The sequence below is a fragment of the Pristis pectinata genome, chromosome 3 (genome assembly GCF_009764475.1).
Source record: "Pristis pectinata isolate sPriPec2 chromosome 3, sPriPec2.1.pri, whole genome shotgun sequence".
NCBI lineage: Eukaryota > Metazoa > Chordata > Chondrichthyes > Rhinopristiformes > Pristidae > Pristis > Pristis pectinata.
Window position 1 is genome coordinate 16,322,596 of NC_067407.1, and position 23,419 is coordinate 16,346,014.

The window sequence follows — 23,419 nt, forward strand, 5'->3', positions numbered from 1 at the left end:
GCACTGCTTGCAGTTATATTGCAGCCATATCAAACTCTACACAGCACCTTCTTGACATGTTCTTCGATGACCTGCCAGAATTCAGTGTGCTCAACAGATCAAAACCATAACCTTACACCCCAGCAGCACCACAATTTTTATTACTTTAATCAATGCTCATTGAAATGGGCAGCAGTGGTCCAGCTAATAAAGCTGCTGTCTCAGCTCCAGCGACCTGGGTTCAATCCCAATCTATGGTGCTGTGTGGAGTCTACATGTTCTCCCCACGACCTTGTGGGTTTTAAGCAGGCACCCCATTTCCTGTGACATCCTACAGACGCACAGGTCGGTAGTGTAATTGGCCTCTGTAAGTTGTCCCGAGTGTGTGATAGAAGCTTGCAGTGGGACTGGGTGGAATAAAAATGGGATTAATGCAGGATTCATATAAATTGGTACATCATGATCATCAGACTCGGTGAGTTGAGGGGCTCATTTCTGTGTCTATGATGATGAAAACAGCAGTGAATTGGGCATGATGAATTAAGTCTGCACTGCACCAAATCACACCACCATTTGACTCTTCATATGGGCCATCCTCCAGGACGTTGAATCAGGATTTCAGTTTGTAATTGATGTGCAAGCCTCGTGTTTAATAGATCAAAGGGAGTTCCTTTTTGGTATTCCTCCTCTTGGCCACCCCATCCCCACACCCCAAAAATCAACATTTCATCTTCTAAGGAAGAATCTTACAATCAGTATTCCTTGAAAATGCTGAACCTTTGATGCAGAGACTCATTAAAGTCCCAGTAACTCCATATGCATTCAATGATGTGAAGGAATTTACTTCAAGCCTGGGTTTAAAGAGTCTGCACGTATGCCAATTAAGGCTCACTGTTCTAAAGGCAAGGACATTTTAAGTGGAAAAGGCCTTTCTTTGTATGTGGAAGTGTTTCAAAAATAAAATCTGATAAAAGGTCAATCTAGTTTATAACAAATTAGCTTAACTAAAACCATAAACAGCATCTTTTGTTTTGATTCTGCATTTAAGCACCAAAACAAGTGCAAACTCGAAGGTCTGAATTAACCACAACATGGGGGGGGGGGGGGGGGGGGGGGTGCGAAATGGTAGGTGGAGTTTCACAGAATGTTACTGTAACAGTCCGGATCAAACCTTGCATCACATTCAACCCACCACAGAAATCTGACAGCAATGTTACAGAGATACACTCCCCCACCTCCACTGGAGATCTACTTTAAGTCAGCCATACAAAACGCAAATAATTTTGCATCATTATTCTGAGAAGGGATTAATCCTTGGGGTCCTGGACAATATTTCCCCCTCAACATTAAATATAGATAATCTCATTGTTACAAAATTGGGCATTGTGGGATGTCACTGTGCTTTAATTGGCTACTACCTTTCCCCACATTGCAATTGCAACTACACTTCAATATGGCACCTAAGCACTTTGGGAATTTTGAAACGCACTTTATAAATGCAAGATTTTAAGAGGAAGAAGCATGGGCTAATCAATGTTGAACAGGTGTTCCCAAAAATGAAACTGTTTTCTTGCTTATAATACTTCTAATTCAAGTATAATGTGAACAAACAAACTGGAATCAAAATTGATTGGATGTAAATGTCACAGAGATATGCTCTGGCTGGTTTCCAATCAGATAATCTGAAGGATGGAGCCAAAACTGCTTTTGACCAGAAATAGTGCAATTCACTCAAGCAGTTGCACAACTTCTCAAATTATTCAAAAATTAGCACGTCACCAGTCAAAATATTCACCGTGGATTTTAAACAGTAGCACTTAGATTATGTTGGGTAACGTGGACCCAATGACATGGCAAAAGTGAAATGTTACTCTCATGCTGACAAATGGCTCCTATCCCATTTGCTACTACTTGGCAAACTCGAGACCTTTTCACCCTCTCCCGTCCCTCAGATACTGTGGCTCTGCTAACATCCCTCTCCCTGAAATGTCACCTGTTGAAAAGCCCCTCAAAACCATCTCTCCTCCTCTGTTAGGGTAGTGGTGTATCTGCTCAGGTAAATACAATATGTAATTGAAAGCTGGTACACACTCAGAACTGCATACATCAAATAATTTCCAACTCTTGATCATAAATAAGCCATACATGGTGCTGTGGTTAAGAGGGTTGAGAGCTTCAAGTTCCTAGGGGTGAACATCAATAGCCTGAACTGGTCCAACCACATAGATGCCATGGCCAAGAAAGCTCACCAGTGTCTCTACTGCCTCAGGAGGCTAAAGAAATTTGGTATGTGTCCCCTTTGACCCTCAACAAGTTTTAACCAATGCACCATAGGAAGCATCCAATCCAGATGCACCACGGCTTGGTATGGCAACTGCTCTGCCCATAATTGCAAGGAACTACAGAGTCATGGACACAGCCCAGCACATCACGGAAACCAGCCTCCCCTCCAAGGACTGTCTACACTTCTCACTGACTTAGTAGTGCAGCCAGCATAATCAAAGACCCCACCCACCCCAGACATTCCCTGTTCTCCCCCCTCCCATCAGGCAGAAGATACAAAAGCTGAAAAGTATGTACCCACCAAGCTCAAAGGCGGCTTCTATCCCACTGTTATAAGACTATTGAACAGTTCCCTAGTATAAGATGGCCTCTCGACCTCAATCTACCTTGTTATGACCTTGCACCTTCTTGTCTACCTGCACTTTCTCTGTAACTCTAACACTTTATTCTGCATTCTGTTATTGTTTTACCTTGTACTATCTCAATGCACTGTTGTAATGAATTGATCTGTATGAACAGTACACAAGCAAGTTTTTCACTGTACCTTGGTACATGTGACAATAATAAACCAATTTACACACCTCAACGCCATGTGTTATTATCAAAAGTCCATGATTATATTCAAGTGCCTTTAAAAGTCTGATTTGTGCCAGTTTTGCAGAGATTCTGGGTTGGATATCCTGCTCAAGACTCTCAATTTATCCAATTCATGTTTTTACATCAGAACCTGGTGCTAAGGAAGATCAATGTGTTTTTACAATAATTTACTTGACCAATGTCAAAAGAATGGCATTCAGGGGCCCAGGTCTGAAAGGAATGACATCACTTGCCAGTATAAATGATGCAGATCTTTCTTCATCCACATCCTGTAATAGATATTAAAAGAATAAACCAGGATGTGACCATGGCTAATCAATACCCAGAGGAAACGGTTGAGAATTTGAGCAGCAGCTGGAGTTTGCTCCACTTCGAACAATACACTGACTAATGCTATCTGGAATCCAACAGCAAGGTTCTTTTTGTCAATGATACATAACATCTTTTAAAGTAAACCTCATCCAAGAGAAATAACGGAACAAATTTAATCACAATGTTATTATAAACTTTGAACACATCTAGTTAAGATTCTCAAAATAATGACACCTTAAAAATCTGTCATACCATACCCAAGTAAAAGATTAACATTTTCTACTTAGCCAATAGTCAGTGGAAAACAAGATGAATTTTAGGGTAAAACAAAATTAAAGCAGTTCTTAAAGCAGAATGGACACTATGTCTAAATCACCTGCGTAGGTTGCTCGGGATTTCCTAATGGTTAGAAGCACAATAAAAAAAATGAAGCATTTTAAAACTGCATCTTTAGTACTTAACCCAAGTTTTAGTCACACCCAAGTCTTGATGTGTATTCCACAATGAATCAGTATATTGACAATTCTTGCACTCTCAGCCCTACAAGCAGTATTACACACTAATCTTTGCCCTTCCACTAACAACAGCTCTGACAATGATTGGGGGTCATGTAACTGCTATCAATCAATTTGAAGTTCATATTACTTCATTCCAACAGGGCTGAAGCTTTTTAATTAAATTCACTCCACCCCATAATCAGGTGGCAGATAAGTTGTCAATGCATTTTATATATTGGCCTGGGGAGCCACCTATGTGAATGTGAGGGAAATCATAAAACCATTTGTTAACTACTAAAATGAGAATTCGTAGTGATTTTCTAAAAGTAATTCCATCTCTCCTGCCACCCAACCCAAGTTCCCCCCAAGCCCAGGCAGAGGCTGCAGAAAACAAACTAAAATACATGATGGAAACCTGAAATACAAATAATAATGGAAATATTTAGCAACTCAGTCAGTATCAGTGGAGAGAAAAAGATCACAGTTTAGTGTTCCATCCTTCCAGCCAACGTCTTTCCTGATCCAGCCACAATCACACATCAGCAAGCTCTTGGTCACCTGGGACCACTTATTTCCCATCTCTGGTCAAACCTGTAGTTCTTCTACCTTTCACTCCTCTGTACATATTTGAGCATTTTCTCTCCTCCACAGCAGAAGTGTTTTAACTACAGATAATCTCAAATTGTAATGAGAAAGCCAGATGTCCCATAAAGATATGCAACACCAAGCCTCATCTGTCCCTCAGACCCAGAATTCACTGCCGATCAATTTCCCTCATTATGCTTCAACAAAGCATCCCTTTCCTAGCCCCATGCTGGCGAACAACAGATTTCTGGGCAATAAACATCTTGTATTGTATCCCCATTACTAACACCTCTGGAATACTAAGACTTTTCCCAGAGTTATTTTTCCACCACATATGCCTTTTAGATTATCAAGTCAGCACAAGGTAACAGAAGGGAGCCAGGGGTTGCTCTTGATGTATGAGAAGTGACAAAGAGAGGTTGACAATACAGTAGAAAGCAGGATGCAGAGCAGGTGCTGAAATCAAAGAATAAGAGCCCAGCAGCTCTGAGTTTGAGATGTAATTATTATACAGGTTTATTTGAAAGCAAATTCTAATAGATGTGCTCTTTTTCTACATTTCCTTTGCCCCTCGGTTACAATGAAAAATAATAGTTCAAGAAGTGTTGTTAGACACCAAGAACTGGAAGTCTGTACCTTTCATATTCCCTTCCCACCCCAATTTTTTTTAATATTATAAATCACTAAACATTAATTATACTCCAACTGGATTTCAGGTCAAGCAAAATCTGTATAATGCACTTTAAATTCATTCTGATCCTGAGCACACGTAAACGAAATTTGAAATATTTGACAGATGAAAGGGATTTTTCTCTGCAATTTCAAAAAACTGGGACTCCTTCTGCAATCTAATCAATTAACCAAAAAGTCAGGAGGTAGAGATTCAGGAAGTTTAACAAGAAAATTTAAAAAGGTTTTGAAATTGTCAAATTTTGTTTGAACTTCATTTTTAAAATGGCACTTGAATAATTAAAATTCAAGATGACCTTTAATTAAAGTCAGTGATACTTGAAACTATTGAGAGTTGTATAATGGAAGTGTCATGCAGCTCAGTGAAGAATTTATAATTTACGCTTGCCAGATTTTTTGGGTAATAAACGCTTGTATTCGCATCTCAATGACTAATGCCTCTGGAATATGAACATGAACCTTTCCAAGACTATATTTTCCATATGTGACTTTTCACACAGTAGCTTCTTTTCTCTTTGACAATAGCCAAAGGACAAAATGGCACTGGTAACACGTCACATCAACAATGTTAATATTTAAATAGCGGAAATTGAGCAGAAAAAGATTTTTTCACATGAGCTCACAATGGAAAAATTTAGTCTGCTTTACCCTGGGAGTTCTGGATTTGGGCCCATTTTATTCCATCTATTTTCCCTTTCAGCTGTCTGAGACGGTGATTAAAAAAGTTGACTTTCCCCAACACAATTGTGAAACAAATCAGAATAGCAAACCTCACATGGACCTGTGAACTCCAGCAGTTTTTAATTGAGATATTTGTTGAGAAAGGTTATTCATAAATGTCAACTTTAGCCCACTAATATATGGAAACACTTACCAGGTAGGCAAGGGTTAAGTTCCACAAATCTGACCATTTTATTTGAAATGCTTTTAGCCAAAATCCACGGCAAGGACTTTGATAGTAAAGGTTTAACAAGGTCACTCAGAAAAGGGACAAGTCTCGAAGATTTCTTCTGGCTCCAGACAAAAGACATACAGCAAACGACAATGGGAAGGGCAGCATCTTCTACAAGTTTCTTCTCCTGAAATGCAGCCATTTATGATAGGGATAATTATAGCACAGAAAGCAGCCATTCAGGCCATTAAATCCATTCTAATCAAAATGGGATTTAGAGACAGGTCCCATTTTCGACACAATCTTTTCAACACAAAAGTCCCCTAAAACAAAATGATGAGGATTTAGGTCTCTACCACTTGCTTAGGCTGTAAACTCCAGAACCCATGCACCACTCTGGGCAAAAAGAATGCCTCCCCCCTCTAACCATTCCACCTCTTTCCTTTGTTGAGGGAAGAGGGCCCTTCTATTCACCCTATCAATTTTATGCAATGTGGTACAATACAAATCTTCCCACAGCCTCCTCTATTCCAAGGAAAGCAACCCCAGTCTGACCAATCTTTCTTCATAAACAAACTTCTCTATTCCTGGTAAAATCCGCAGATTTTTCCAGCACAATCCAGGAAGCCCACACAAGTCATGTGGTCAGAGGATGCTCTGCCATCAATTGCAATTCTAGTGCGTTGTCATGTCTACCTCGAGTACTGCAAGTCTTTTCCACAAGTTCAGTGCTACTCTACCCAGATCTTATCAAGTCAATTAAAAACTTAAATGTGAGAAAGCCAAGTCTGCATTAATAAATCCATGTGGTACTTATTCAAAAGATATATACATTGCCTTCAAAATGGAGTGGGGCCAGTTTTGAATTAAGGCCATCAACCCGAAATATTAACTGGTTCTCTCCAAGTGCTGCGTGGTTTGCTGTCCCCAGGCACTTCTGCAGCTGACTCCACTGCCCTCTCCATCTTCCTCCATTTTACTGGTCTTGATTCCACCCAGAGGTACTTTGCTGATAATGGTCAATCTCAAGTGTTTGAATTTCTACCCTTGTACTTTGCAGACATCTTGGATATTACTAAATTCTTATAAAATGGATACATTCAAGTTAAGTGAGGGTGCATTTCATATCTTAGCATTTTTGTTTTCACCAATACCCAGTAAACCTCAATTTTTCATACTTTGCAGTTACAGCATTACCACAGTATGTCACTTATCCTTTAAAAGTGTATTGGGAGGCTGTATTTTAAGAAAGACAGTGTTTCAGTCAGAGACAAGCCAAAAATGTCCCACAGAGGAATCAAAATGGAAGCCAGCTTTAATGAAAGGACTTGAGTGAAAAGTCAAGACGTGGAAATGTTAGGCAGATCAGAAATCTTGCACACATGGAGGAATCCATGCAGGAAACAGATACATGCAGTTACATTGTGCCTTTTACAACCCCAGATGGTTTCAAAGTGGCTTACAGCTCATGTAATACTTCTAAAACATGATCACCATTTCAATATAGGAAAAGTGCAAAGCAAACTTTCAGATTGAATATGAAAGTGGCCAGGTAATGGGTGGTTATTTTTCCATGCGCAGTTGATGAGGGATAAATATCAAGCAAAATATTGGGGAAAAACTCATGCACCTCACATGATTTCAAGGCTGAAGTGGGGCCACAGCTTGAAGTCTCATCCAAAAGGAGTTGCCCTGACCACACAATGCACCTCAGAAGCCGTTTGGAATACCAGTCTAGCTTTTTACGTTCACGAATCTAGGAATTGGATCTGAAGCCAACAATCTATAAGCTCATACAAAAGTGCTATCAACAACAGTGTAGATAGTGACAGCCCTTCAATCCTGCCCTAACATTGAGGCTGATCCACTTTCCTACCAGATTCCTATACTCCCTCAATTCCCTTAGAATCCACAAATTATTCTCAGCCTTGAATATACTCTGATTGCTGAGAAATCACTTGAACTATTTCACTGAGGGGTCCTAAATAGTGACCCAGTAACCAGGGCCAATATTCCTTTGTTCTAGATTCTACAGCCAGAGGAAACTTCCAATCGGCATCTATACTGGCAAGCCCCTCCAAATTTCATACTGTGAACACCTTTTTCTTCTAAACCTGGAAGGATACAGAGCCTTTCGACTCAATCATTCCTTGTAAGACAACATCGTCATCACAGGAAGGGCAGCACAGCTATAACAGACCAACCAGTGGTCAATCCTGACCTCAGGTGCTGTCCGTCTGGAAATCGCACACTCTCCCTGCAACTGCATAGCTTTCCTCCCACATCCCAAAGACATGTGGGTTGGCATCTTAATTTGCCCAAGAATTGCCTTTAGTGTGTAGGTGGTAGAACAAAAAATGGGACTGATAGGAATATGGGAAGAATAAATGGGTTTAGTGTAGGATTAGAATAAATGAATGGTTAATTATCAGTGCAGACTCAGTGGACTGAAAGGTCCATTTCCATGCTGTACTGAATAAATCCAGTGAATCTTTGTTGTACTATATCCAAGGCTAACATATCCTCCTTTGGGTAAGGAGAACAAAACCACATTCCAAATGTGGCCTCACAAAAGCCTTTGTGCTCCAACCCCAATATTCCCTGTCAACAAAACACCAACAAAATCACCTGCCTTCCAATGTACGAAAAACCCTCAACATTCGATAGATTCTCACTTTCCAAACACTGTTTACTGCTACTTTCTATTAAAATGAATAACCTCATCTCCCAAAATGATGCACCATCTGCACTCATCTGGTCACTGGATGTCAATCTCTCACCTGTGCCTTTTAGTTGAAGAATTAAAACTTGAACTCCAGCTATGTTTTGCATCCATACCCTCCATTAAAAAATATGAAGGTTTGAGAACAAATTGGATCAGTTATGGCACTATGATTTCAAACAGCCCAATGAGATTCACAACCAAAGTCCAGATCTAAATGGTAGCCCTTTAAGAAACACACCAAAGGTGCTCAACAATTGTGGAGGTGCCCATTAGAAATATCTCAGAGAAAGCAAAGCAATTAAGCTGAATTTCACATCCTTTTACACAAAATCCTGTAAAAAGTAAATTGCCCTTTAACATTGCAAGCTGTGTTATATACTGCACTGAGCCACACTGCTTCCATCCTGCAAGTTTACAAACAAACACAATCTACTACAGTGAAGTTTAATGCATTTCCAATAGCCTCCTAAATGGCCACATGCCCTTTTGAAGTGTCACCAGATAAATTATCCACCTTTCAGTGTTGCCAGACTATGCAGGTTTAAAAATCTAGCACAGAAAGACAATCTCCAGACAGTGTTACCTTTGTAGGCTATACTGACAGCTGAAGTAAGTTTTTCCACTCTTGAGTTCTTCAGACATGCTGTTAGAATGGTTTCTTGCAGAAAAGCTGGTACACATCCAAGGCAAAGAGCCTGTTACCAGCTGTCCTGATTAGCAATGGACTAACATACAATTGTTTTTATTTGTGCTGAAGAAGCCATCAATAGTCACGGCATTGTTCATAGCTGCTGCTCACCTCACCCAAAAGGTTAAAAGGGCACTGTTCATTTGAAGATCAAAAGTATCAAAATAATAAGTTTGGGCAACTGTCCGTCAGATAGCAAAGGACAAAGGAAACCACATTATCAATGTTAATCTCTATGTCCCATACCAGGAAATGCAAATCTAAGGTGCAAAAGCAGTTCCTCGACTCAAAGCTGCAGAACAGATTTGAGCCAACAAAGTAATTAATACTCAATGGAAATTAACAAATGCGCCACTGCATCCAAAACATCCAACACATGTACGTTTGAGATGTCAGAATGTGGATATGTTAGTAAGAGTGCAACAGCAAAATCCTGACCATGGGACCATTCAATTATTTTTTCAACTCATCTACAAAATAACACAATGTACAAAGGAAACCCAGCATGGTTGTACTCAAAGGTGGAGGCTGAGCAGTGTCCCAATGAAAGCACACAAAATTGTAGAAAATTGGAATCTTTTCCTCGGATGGAAGGGGTATCAAAAACAAGAGAGCATAGCTTCAAGGCAAGGGGAACAAGCTTTAAAGGGGATCCGAGGGGAATTAAAAAAAATATACATGGTGGTTGACATCTGGAATACACTGTCAGAGGTGATGAATCGGATATGACTATGTTTAAGAGGTACTTAGGCACTTGAATAGGCAAGGCACAGAAAGATAAGGACCTAATGCAGGCAAATGGAATTAGTGTAGGTGGGCAAAAAGGTCAACATGGACATGATGGGCTGAAGGGCCTGTTTCTGTGCCTCAAGTATGTGCCAAGTGTACACCAGCTGTGCAATTTCATTGCAAAGTGAACCAAACGGGCTGGTGAGGCTGAAGGACTGAACTGTTAACTTGACACTAAACAGCAATAAATACAAGTTCCAATCAATGTTATTGTAAATTTTCACCGTCATGGTACATGCATAAAATAAAAACTATTCACTGCTTAATCACTCAGTTTACCCTCAAGCTGATATCAGAACTTTACTTCAGAAACAAAATAAGGTGCTCCTGGATAACTGGACTTATGGAAAACTGACTTTACATAAATTCTCCCATACATTTTTAAAGAATTTTTCAAGGTGCTAATAATAAGTCATGTAGTTAGAGTAATACAGCATGGAAACAGGCCCTTCAGCACAATTTCGACCAAGGTTCCCATCTACACTAGTCCCATTTGCCCACATCTCTATACCCCTCCTATCTATGTACTTATCCAAATATCTTTTAGATGATGTTATTGTACCCGCCTCAACTACTTTCTCCGGCAGATCATTCCATATATGCACCACCCTCTTCATGAAGAAATTGCCCCTCAGGTCCCTTTTGAATCTTTCCCCTCTCACCTTAAGCCCATGCCCTCTAGTTTTTGATTTGGTGATGCTACACAAACCAAAATTCTGTCTTCATCTTTCTTGCAGTAGGTTGAGGATCATGCTTTTTCTGCATTACCTCAACAAATCAAAATAAAGAAAAAAAAAATCAAATAGGACAGATCAAATAAATAGAAGTTTGAAAACTTACTGAGGTGTTTGGCCTGTGGTAAATGACCTAGGAAAGCAGAGGTTAAGAAGCAATTCTAAAACTTGGTCGAAGTGATAGGGTCCGAAAAGGTTTCTTTGAAAGTGACAAGTATTTTGGGAAGAAATGCTACCAAGAAGAATACCAAATACAAAGAAATAATTTTCACAATCGTGGAAATTTATTGAATAGTCAAGCATGGTTAAAGCACTCCACAACCATAAACAAATAGAAGCTACTCAACACACCATTTTAGATTGTACAAGAATATGAACAGCAATCTTTTATGTTCTTGATCTGCTTCTGGCATCCAACTCAAAGCCAACTTTTACTGGAAAATTCAAGAACCCCACAGATACACAAGAACTGTTGTTAAAGGGAAATATGTGGAAGTGCCTGATTCAAATTTATTTGCATTATAATTCAAAACCAGGGTAAAAATTTGACCATCTAGAATCCTGATTTGGGACTGCAACATGAAACCCTAATTTTGCAGCTCGTCCTTCTTTTATAATATCAAATACAGAAAGCTAAACTGATCTTTTATTATAGATTTGACAATAATCCTTTGTAGTAATTTATCATGTGTCTTTACCTTATCATAAAGTCAGACGTGGGTTTTAAAGGAAAACCAAATAAAAGCCCAAGGCGTTCAAACCAATGCCAAGGTAGCCTTGCATTTATGAAGCATCCTACACAGCCTCAGATTCCTTCAAAAAAAAACTCTCATCCAAAGTACATTCTGAAGTGTGGTCACCACTGTAATGCAAGGAACCCAAAAGATGAATTGCAAGTGCCACAAGCAACAGCATGATACTGAATGAAGGATAAATATTGGTCAGGGCACCAGGGATACCAACTTAGTATTCTGTGAAATAGCACTACATCACAAGTCGAATTTGGTTTAGGAAAAATTATATTATCTCCAAAAAGAGGACCTAAGGCTCATGGACCTAATGATCAAAAATACATGTTAGGATTTGTCAACCTTCCTGCTCCGAATGAATGGCTGAATGTTGTTGGACCTCATTTCATCTTTAAAAGAGTAAATTTCATTTTCCTTCACACTCTCCTCTATCCCACAATAAAACAAGGATTTTGAAGCAAGAGTTCCAGACATTCATTTCAGTCTTCACCACATTTAGTTGGCGAAAGTTCCGACTGATCCATGACTTGGCAGCAGTCAGCAAGTACAACACCAAGAGAGTTGGCGCTGGACAGCACTGGCATATACAGTGTCTGAAAGCTGGCCCACCTGGCAACAGTGTCAGACTGTCACAGGAGACAGCTAAAGGACAGAGTGGATAAATCCTCAGGGAATTTGACAGATGTCTGTGTGGAAAGCGAAGATGGATCATGACTGCACACACACTGGCTGTTCTTTTATAGAGGGATGGAATCAGGCCAGTGCAATTCCATGGAGAGAGAGAGAGAGGAAAAAAATCAACATGAAAGCAAAAGACCGCTACCCATAATTATGGCTAGGATCATTTCACTGGGACAGGAACAGTCAGAGGCTGCACTGGAGGAATTTCAACAGTTAATGTCGGTAAAGGGCAGCCACACATTGCCAGGGAAATGATAGAATTCTACCAGAAACTTGGATAAGTGACCAAGGAAGAATATAAAAGACACCCAGTGAATGCCTTTGTAATGGCAATTGCTCTCCTCTGGGACCATCTTGAATCACATCTGATTGCCATGATACTCTTGTGAGATTGTGTCCCAACAGCACATGCAACACCATCAGTCTTTTAGAATACTTCACAAAGGGACACAAAAGTAATGTTGAGTAAAGATGGCAACATACCAGTAACAGCCTCTTAGTGCAACACTCATTGTTCTCTCTGTTCTCCATTAGCCAAGTAAAGAGTGTTCATGCTTAAGACATGGACACCAGCAGGCTTGCAAACCCCAATTTTTGACGTTATCACCTTAACAATTGCACAATTAGAATGGGTGTCAAGCTCTCATTTTTTTCCCTCAATTACGATAGGGGGTCCACAAATCAGCTTTCATCAATGCATGCACTCCAGATTCAGAAGAAAATCAGTTGGCAGTGTGTTTTCCATTGGGCAATTTACCCTTGATGCCAGTAACAGGCATTGCATCAAATCCTGCAACTTCAACAATGGTCCATTTTGTTCTTTCAATTTTCTCTTTAATATATCAACTGCAGAGGTGGCCACAGACTTCTTCAACTAAAGCCAGGCTGTTACCTCAAACAATCCAAAAAAAAGTACCTCAAAGCAGACGGATCCCATGAATCCCAAGCACCACTTTGCTCAAATGTAAAGCTCCTACATAAAGCTCCTCTGGAGTACTGAAACAAGTCTAATGCCATGCTTACAACAGAAAAGGGTAAAAGTTAGAGACACAAGAGACTGCAGATGCTGGAATCTGAAGCAAAAGCAAACTGCTGGAGGAACTCAGCAGGTCAAGCAGCATCTGTGGAAGGAAAGGAATTGTCAATGTTTCTAGTTGAGACCCTGCATCAGGCCTGAGAGCAGAGAGCAAACATAACCGATATAAGGTGAGGAGAAAGAGTGAGATAGGGGCCCTTGGGTAACCTGAAGAGGCAAGGGATGATAGGCAAGAGGAGCCTGGTGAGGGAGGGGGAGGAGTGATGCTGAGAGAGACAGGCAGGTGGGTGGAAGATAGGTGGCAGAGACAAGAAAAAAAAAGAGGCAGATGGAACCAGATTTTTTTTGGGGGGGGGGGGGGGGTAAGTGGGGAAGAAGTGGGAGAGTGAAGGTGGAGACAGAAGCTGGAGGGTGATAACTGGAGACACAACGGGCACTAGTGCTAGAACCTGATAAGTAAGGAAGGTGATAATGGGAACCATTAAGGGAGAGGTGAAGGGCAGATGGAACCAGAGGGGGAAGGTGTTATGGTGGGTTAAGTATATGGACAGTATCATCCACCTACTACCTACATACTTCACCCATGGAAGGGGGATGGGGATATGGGAAAGGGAACAAAAGTGGGAGGACCAGAGGTAGAGAAGGACAGAGAGGGGAACACATGAAGCAAGGGTAACCTGAAACTGGAAAATTCAATGTTCCTACTATTTGGTTGTAGACTACCCAGGCAGAAAAGGAGATGTTGTTCCAGTTTGCATTGGTCCTCACCTTGGCAGTAGAGAAAGCAGAGGACGGACAGGTCAGCGTGGGACTGGGAAGGAGAGCTGAAATGGCATCCAACTGGGAGCCTGAGATGGCCACTGCGGACAGAGCACAGGTGCTCTGCAAACTGGTCGCCTAGTCTGCCCTTGGTTTCACCGACATAGAGGAGACCATATTGGAAGCACTGAATGCAATAGCCAAGATTGGAGGGGGTGAGCTTGAATCTTTGCCTCAGCCGGAAGGACAGTTTAGGTCCCTGGATGGTGGTGAGTGAGGAGCAAGTGTTTCCCCTCCTATAGCAGGGGTAAGTGCCAGGGGTCATGGAAGGATGAGCAGATCACAGAGAATGGTCCCTGCGAAAGGCAGAAAGGGGTGAAGGGATCCCATTACAGCTGGCAGAGAATGATGTGCTAGACACCGAGCCTAGTCGGGTGAAAGGTGTGGATGAGGAGAACTCTTTTTGGATGGAGAGGAGCGAGAACAGAAGTCAGGAGGAAATGCAAGATAAGGCTCCATCAACCACAGTAGAAGGGAGGCCATGTTTCCTGATAAAGGAGGACATTTCAGATGTCCTGGAATGGAATGCCTTATCTTGAGGGCAGATGCAGTGGAGATGGAAAAATTAGGAGAAAGGGGGATTTGGCATGTTCCCTTTGATGCTCAATTTTCTTTTTAAAAATCAAGGCACCATAGAAAGCATCCTAGCTGGATGCATTATGGCTTGGTATGGCAACTGCTCGGCCTGTGTCAGCTAGAAACTGCAGAGTTGTGGACACAGCTCAGCACATCACGGAAACCAGCCTCCCCTCCATGGACTCCATCCACAGTTCTCGCTGCCTCGGTAAAACAACTAGCATAATCAAAGACCTCACCCACTCTGGACATTCTCTCTTCTCCCCCTCCCATCAGGCAGAAGATACAAATGCCTGAAAGCACGTACCTACCACCAGGCTCAAGGACAGCTTCTATCACACTGTTATAAGACTATTAAATGGTTCCCTAGTATGGCAAGATGGACTCTTGACCTCACACCTACCTCGTTATGGCCAGCACTTAATTGTCTACCTGCACTGCACACTCTAACATTTTATTCTGCATTCTGTATTGTTTTACTTGTACTACATCAATGCACTGTTGTAATGAATTGATCACTATGAACAGTATGTAAGACAAGCTCTTCGCTGTACCTCAGTACATGTGACAATAATAAACCAATTTACCTTACAAGAGACAAGATGGGAAGAGATGTAGTGTGGGTATTTATGGGAGTCAGTGGGTTTACAGTAAATGTCAGTGAATAGTTTGTGTCCTGAGATAGAGACACAGATCCAAAAAAGGGAGACAAGTGGCAGAAACAGTCCCAGTGAATTTGAGGACAGGGTGGATGTTAGTAGTGAAGGTGGGAAAATTGACAAGTTCCACACAGGTGCAGGAAGCAGTACCAATGCAGCTGATGGAAAGGAGAAAGTTGGGAAGTGGTACCAGAAAAGATTTGGAACAAGGTCTGTTCTACGTAGCCAATGAGAAGACACGACTACACCTTTGATTTGTGGGAACCGAGGAGGAATAAAGAGAGAAGTTGTTCAGGGCAACAACAAGCTCTGCCAGGCAGATGAGTGTTGGCAGAGGAGGAACTAGTTGGATAAAAGTTCATGAGGAACTGGCACAGAAGTGGAGTTGGAGGCCAGCATAGATCAGCCATGATGTGGAAGCGTTGGAAAGGGTGCAGAGGAGGTTTACCAGGATGCTGCCTGGTTTAGAGAGTACGCATTATAAGAAGAGACTAAGGGAGCTAGGGCTTTACTCTTTGGAGAGAAGGAAGATGAGAGGAGACATTATAGAGATATACAAAATATTAAGAGGAATAGATAGAGTAGACAGCCAGCACCTCTTTCCCAGGGCACCAATGCTCAATACAAGAGGGCATGGCTTTGAAGTAATGGGTGGTAAGTTCAAGGGAGATATCAGAGGAAGGTTTTTTTACCCAGAGAGTGGTTGGGACATGGAATGCGCTGCCTGGGGTGGTGGTGGAGGCAGGTACATTGGTCAAATTCAAGAGATTACCAGATAAGCATATGGAGCAATTTAAAATAGAGAGATGCGAGGGAGGAAGGGGTTAGATAGTCTTAGGGGAGGTTTAAAGGTTGGCACAACATTGTGGGCCGAAGAGCCTGTATTTTTCTGTACTGTTCTATGATCATATTGAATGGTGGAGTAGGTTCAAGAGGCCTAATGGCCTTACCCTACTCCTATTTTGTGTTCTTAACTTCAATTCAACAGTCAAAACACTGGCATTCCTCTCTGCTAGTGGTGGTAACATTGCTGTATTTTGCTTAAATCATTCATTTTATTGGTTTTGTTACTCAATTAAATGCTTATTTCAAGAACTTGAGCTTGTTTTTCTCCCTCTCCTCGGCCTGGTTAGGACATTTACTCCTGACATGCCAATCACTTTTATATGGACGGCAAATTCAAGGGAATAGTGTTTCTTAGCGACATCTTGAATTATTTGTGCCATATGGTATTCTTCTAATCTGCTGATGACAGAATCCACTGCAAGTTCCATGTTCCCCCCCCCCCCCCCACTGGTCCATACGAACGTCAGTACTTTGACATAATTTCAATATGCCTACCACCATTTTGTGGCATTTAAAAATTTTTATTCTGGACTTCAAAATAGCTTATTAACAAACAATATCAAAGCTTCAAAGTTTTGTTTAAAGATGCTGCAAGAAGACAACACGCATAGTCCTGCACACAAACAGCTCTAGCGAACAACTCACATCCTTCACCTCTCCCAGTAAAACAGATTGTTACTTTACAATGAGCTAGTCAAAGCAGGCACCCAGAGGCAGAACAGCTTCCTTTACCGTCGATAGCATAACCTTATGCTCTATCGGGAGTTTAACCAAAATGCCAGAAGTGGACGGTGTCTTACCAACATTTGCAGCAAGTTTTAAGCCAATGTGTCAGGGTCAAAAGGTTGTGAGTAAAAGCCCCAGTCCCACCCTTGCAGTAAAGGGTGCATACTAATGAACAGCCAAGAATGGAAGAGAAAAGCAACATGCAAAGAAAACTATTTTCTTTTAAGTTTAAAAAATGTGCCACAGATGCACTTCCTATACAGTCACTGCATCCCAGAACTCTTAGTCAATTGTTGCTCTGCTAGCTGAATTTCAGGTCTTTAATGCACATCACAACAGCCTGTTTGTCAAATGGAAGGGGAAGGTGGTTTACAATTAACATTCTAACCATAAAACTGGGAAGATTGGTTGCACTAGGTTGACTTATAACATACACTGTGCCTAAGTGCTACCATCATCCTCTAGTCCATTATTTCTACGAGGTAGATGCCCAAAATGTGATAACAAAGACACCAGTAACAGTGTTTTTTTCTTAATTTTGCTCTGTCAATTTTTTTGTTCTTCAAAAAAATAACTTGTGGTATACTTTCAGGTGTCATTTGAATTTTGTCTATTTTTAGGAGCAGATATCAAACTATTAAAATGGGATACCACAGAACGTGTGTAGGTATTAGAATGAAATACATTCCATTGACTATCAGAACTGCAAATGCTGGAAATGTACATTGAAAACAGAATGCTGGAAACACACAGGTCAGGCAGTATCTGTGCAGGGAGAAACAGGGTTAACTTTTCAGGTCAATATCCTTCATCACACCTGGAAAATTGAGAACAGAAACACGTTTTAAGTTGTAGAGAGCGGAAAGGAGTGGAGAGAACAAGGGAAATGTCTGTGGAGATTAATGTGATACAATGCTTTCAGAGCCATCCAGTTAAATGATGGAAGAGGACAGTTAGAAAAAAATAAAAAAAAACAAGCTGGAACTTCAAGAGACAGAGCACAGCAGTTGCTAAAAGTCTGAACAAAAATGAATGCTGATAGATAAAGCAGCATCTACGGAGACAAAAGCAGAGTTAAGGTGGATGACTTTGCATGAAAACTAGCCAGTTCACAAAACAGGAAAGGCTGGTTTTCTGATATTATTGCAGACAAAAATTGGATCCCGAGATTGCATGCCTAGACAAATGACATGCTGTTCCTCCAGTTTACATTTGGTTTCATTGGAAAAGTGTAGGCGGCTGAAAACAAGGGTTAGAGTGGAGTGGGATGGAGCATTAAAGTGACAGGCAACTGAATATTCAAGTCACCACTGTGGAATGGAAGTGCTCTGCAAAGCAGTCACCCAACCTGCATATGGTTTCTCCCACAACTAAATGTCTTTTGTAGGCAACTGATTTTGTACACTGGGCAAGCACCTTTGCCCTGCAATCATTTGTGTGTGGCTCCAAGTTCAGCCATTCACATTATTTGTTCTAAAACCATGAATACTCTAGAATCATGCAGCTTGCTTGGAGGTGAATTTGCTCTTCATAACACCTGGGCATTAGAAGGACACTTCATCACAGAAATTCCCATTGATGAATATAGACCACTCTTAAAAATTACATTTCACAATCAAATTGAACTGCACTGTTGTTCTCCAAAAAGTCATTGAAAGTTTTACCTCCAAAATATTATTTAATGCCCATCACTGCATTCACCTTGAACTCTTAAAAAGAGAATTTAAATGTATTCCACCTTTTGGGTTGAAATATTAGATGTGGTTTTACTCTACACTGCACCCTCACTCAAGTAACTAGTAATGAAAGTGCTTACAAAAACAGAGCCTGCCTCAACCGGTCAGAGTTGGAGTACTCTCATAACCACCATCTACTTCTGTGACCCCACCCCCATTATGTTTTTTTTGATGGTGCAAGGGTAGAGAAATCACAATGGAAGAACAATCTAAGGACTTATTCCTTGATGTAAACATTCAACTGGTAAATTTAACTGTGGCAACGTAGCAGTTAGGTGAGACCTTCACCAGCTGCTGCACTGAGCCAAGTTTCCAGAGCTCGCAACCAAATACAAACTCTGCTTGTTTACGGCATTCTCTCTTCTCCCCCACCCCCCTTCTCAGATGTAAAAAATACAGCTGGTTACATGGCATTAGAGAAATAACCACAACAGCAACAGGTACAGTAACTAAAAGATGAGCTAATTATGTGTTCTTAATTGAATGAAATGGTTCGACTTGCTTTCTAATTTCACAGAAATTATTAACTACTATTGATTTTCTTTAAAAAAATTCAGGACAATTTTCATTCCTTAAACAACATCTGAGACATCCAATAGTTAATGTCTCAATGTACACGTAGAAAGATGTGAATGAGTGAAATTTTAGTTCAAAGCTTTTTTGAAAGACAAACTATAATATTGCAAATCAGCCATCTTAGATACTGCATAGAATCAGTGTTAAATTCAATACATCCTTTGCTACAAGAATAAAATACTCAATAGGCAACTGGAATTTTAGCAGAATCTCTTTCCACTGAAGTTCATTGTGGTTTCTCACGTGCTCTGATCTTCAATAAGGAATGAAATAGCAGGTATCGGCAAATGAAGGCTGCTGTTGTGAACAAGGGCAATTTAGTTTTACTACATGGTAATCACTAGTTTGATAATGAGCACGCAAATCCAGCGCTCCCACTTCTTCCAGCCTACCTGGACATTATATTAAAATGCTTTCATTTTCATTTCCAATCATCTTTATTTTCAGCATAATGAATATTCCATATCTGAAATCATCTAGAAACACCAACACACACACCCAAAAAGACAAAAGTTTACATCAAGGTTTAGATCAGCACATGGGTACCATCACAGAAATTTGCATTTTACTATATTCTTTGGTGTAAAAAATTTAATTTTGTCTCAATCCACATCCAAAACAGCTTTTATTAAGAAGTGTAAGAGGCCAAACAACTTGGAGCCCACATTTAACAACTGAATTGAACTGAAAATATTGAACACTATCTTGAAGTGGGATAGCATTCTATACCAGCTGGATGTAGCAGCTACAAGAGAAATACTGGCACAACATAACATAATTGAGAGCCTTGCGAAGTATCACAGCCTCTTAAAATCTAATCCTTCAAACCTGCACTTTGTCCCACTGAGGAATCCAACATTCTTCAAATTACAAAAAAAAGAAGGAATGCAAAACACCACACAAAAAACAGCTGAGCTGAAATTATGCAACCCAGATTGGGTGCTCGTTAGAAGCAGCCAGATTATACAAATAAATCCTAGAGATTTTGTACCAATTTCAACTCTTTTGTATAGGATTGAAGTAGCAGTACATTTATGGTGACAAAGCAGTAAACTCCCTATTTCCTTAGAAATAGAAAGCTCCCAAAATATCTCAGCTGGGTAATACTCCCCCTATTTTACACCCAAATCCCTACCCAACTAGCTAGTGTATTATTCTTCTTAGAGCACTTTATGGTTTGATCCCAATGTGCCATTCTCAGTGCTCTTTACTCCCCAAGTTTCTCTCCTAGCCTGTACATGTCATCTTATTGGATTGGCCCATCCTTGTACAGTTCTACTGCTGAACCCTATGAGAGTCAGGAGGAAACCCAAAATGCAGGATACACCCCCAGAAACCACCAACTGAATTCAAAAGTTAAATATTGCATTCAATGTCAAAGTAACATTATACTTCTATGATTTCAAAACAGTTAAAACTGGTTTCAAATTCCTATGAAGGCACTAAATTTAACAATGTAATTTTTAAGCTCATCAACATTTGAGGCAAACATGCACAGCATATTAACACCTCAGCTGGATGACTTGACACCCTTGTGCTTTTCTTGATTACTCAAAGGAAGGAGTCAGGCCATCAAGCTCAAAAATGAGACTCTTGATACAAAGAGTCCAAGTTATCTTTCTCAATTTTGTTCCTTCATTGGTACATAACCCCGCAAAATTGCAACAAAACAAAAACAGACCAAGATACCTACATAATCTACTTCAATGGAGTGGATTCAAAGGACTTGTAACTTTTTATTTTAAATAATGATGTCACATGCTATTGCAAGATCTACTCAGATTTTAAAAGGCAACACAGCTCTGCAATGTAGGACGAGGGAGTATGCCGAAGGAAATTGGCTCGGTGGGGCAAAATGCAGTTGAATAGTATATGCACACCTTGGGAAAATGGTCAAAATCTTCCAACCTTATCACTAATAGAACGAAGAAGACTACTGTGTGATGCAAGGTCACGGAACTGAAACAAAGAGCTGCCTCCTCAGACTCTGGCTTGTCTGTAAAGTATTTCCTAATTTCAGAGTTCACAAAATAAAATGTGATGCAAATACCAGAAAACATTGCAGAGTACATATTTGGAACAATCGACCAAATCAATTGCAAGTGATTTTTTTTTAAATCAAAAAAGGTACTGCTGAAGGGGCACAGACCAGAAATGTTGACTGATTCTCTTATCACACGCTACCTGACCGGAGTTTTTCCAGCATTTTCCATTTTAGACCAGATCAACTGGATACTAGACCAGTTAAGTCAAATTTGCTGAACTTAATCATAAAAGGGGTATCAGAACTTGATTTTTTGCGAATTGCTTGGGACATTAAGGGCCGTTTAAAAAAAATATGGATTTGCCAATACCCTCTGCACCTCATGTACATACAAAACACGAAACTCTATACACGATTTTCATTAAATGCGTGAAGCAGCAAAGCAACCAATCAATAGCGACTGCTGTCCTGTCTCAGGTTAAACGAATATCTCTTGCTGGGAGGTATGAACTGATTGGGAGATATCCTGAAAACTGTTGCGATTCAAAAGTAGAAATTACCTAGACGTTAAAAGAGTGAGGATATAGGATTTTCATTCTTACTTGCTGACTTTGTTTTGCCACGTTGTGTAAAATAAAAGTACGAGAAAAGTTATTTGAAGCAATAAAAGATCTTCCAACACCAACTGCGCAGTGTGTAGTTACTCATAGCACAATAAAATAGACGAACATCTCCAACCAGCTTGTAGATCTGGCTAACCCAGGCATAATTTAAATCAACTATCTCAAATGCAATGGGTAACACCAGACCCGTGGTGAGCAAGAGCAGGATCGCTGCATTTTATCTGTCTGCATCAACTTCTGGAATGGCTAACAAAAGCCACGAACTGCATAACCCAAACTTGAAAGAAATGTTGACGTTTGGTCTCTAGCTGATAAGTGCCGGCAGAATCCGTGCAAGGGCAAATTCCACCAACACCACCAAGGCAGAGCTCTTCATTCAAATTGCAGTCTTCGTCAACGCTACAGAAGAGCTCCCTCTCCACCATCCCCCCCTCTCAATTCCTTCCTCTGGGATTCTGCTGAATAAGGGGAAAAAAAACCCTCACGTCGACCAAATCGGTCTCCCTTCCCCAAGGACTTCGCTGCAACATCAAAGCACCCCAGCCCCCTCAGACAATGGAGCTGGAAATGAGACGACCCTGAAAAGCGCCTCCGCCCATGAACCCACAGCGTTCACTCAGCATTTTAACATCAACACACAGCAATTACTTTACAAAAAAAAATACAGGAGGGGAAAAAAAAGCGCTGATGCCACCGTTATCTTTCGCACGCAAACCCCACTCTGAACAATTCTTTCCACGTCACGCATGAAGCTCACTTCATAAAACCTTCAAACCCCCCACCCCACCCCCAATACAAAAGAAATAAGGAAACTTGGATTGTTTGCAATGCTTCTTTTGCAGGTTGACTTTACCTTGTTTCGTACTTCGGCGGTCAGACCGTACGCGGGACCTCTGTTAAAGTGAGCCATTGTGTGTGTGTGTGTGTGTGTGTGTGTGTGTATGTGTATCGAGAGAGGGAGGGAGAGTGGCTCAGGTCTGAATAGGGTGGTCGAAAGCCGGCGGATGCAGGAGCTTCGCGAAGGCGGGCGGCAGCGGCTGCTGGTGGTGGTGGTGGCGGCGGCGCGAAGCCCAGATCTAGGGGTGGATGGAACGGCGGGGACCCCCAGGCGCTTCACTCGGACTCACAAACTGCAGCCTCTGCCGTGCGGAGCGAGAGACGAAACACCGCCTCCTCGGGCGCTCACAATGCAAAGCCGGCTCACACAGACCCGCCCGCACGATTGGCAGAGCCGCCGGGCCAATCGGCTCTGCAGCCTTTGTTTCACCCTGGAACCCCGCCCGCCGCCAGCCTGCCCCTCCCACCGAGCCCCTGGGGTGGGGAACACTGAAGAAGGGCTGCTTGGTTTTAGGGGGGAGCAGTCCAGGATCTGGGTAGTGAGCTTCAGGGTGGTGGGCAACATATAAGAGGGGCACCACCACCCCAGGAACAAAAGGAACCAAGTCCCCCTCTCCAAAGCGCTCTATGATGGTGACAGCCCCCTCTGGAAAGAGAATGGGAAATATTTTTTCCCCTTGTAAATCAGGATATTCCAAGAGGGAAAAAAAGTTCATTGTCAGAGAATCTTATTTCTCTACTTGCCAATACTTTGGAACAAGCCTTCTCAGTTTCATGTGTTTAAATGTCACTGCTTCTAA

The 23,419-nt window shown here is 41.2% G+C and overlaps 1 protein-coding gene across 1 annotated transcript in view; it reads right to left on the reverse strand.

Moving 5' to 3' along the window:
• The window catches only part of LOC127568730 (calponin-3-like), a 57,533-nt gene extending 34,376 nt beyond the window's left edge, over positions 1-23,157 (reverse strand). The window contains exon 1 of the mRNA XM_052012806.1: positions 22,636-23,157. Coding sequence (XP_051868766.1) covers positions 22,636-22,692 — 57 coding nt within the window. The 5' untranslated portion in view covers positions 22,693-23,157. The remainder of the gene's footprint in view (positions 1-22,635) is intronic.
• Positions 23,158-23,419: the final 262 nt, after the last annotated feature.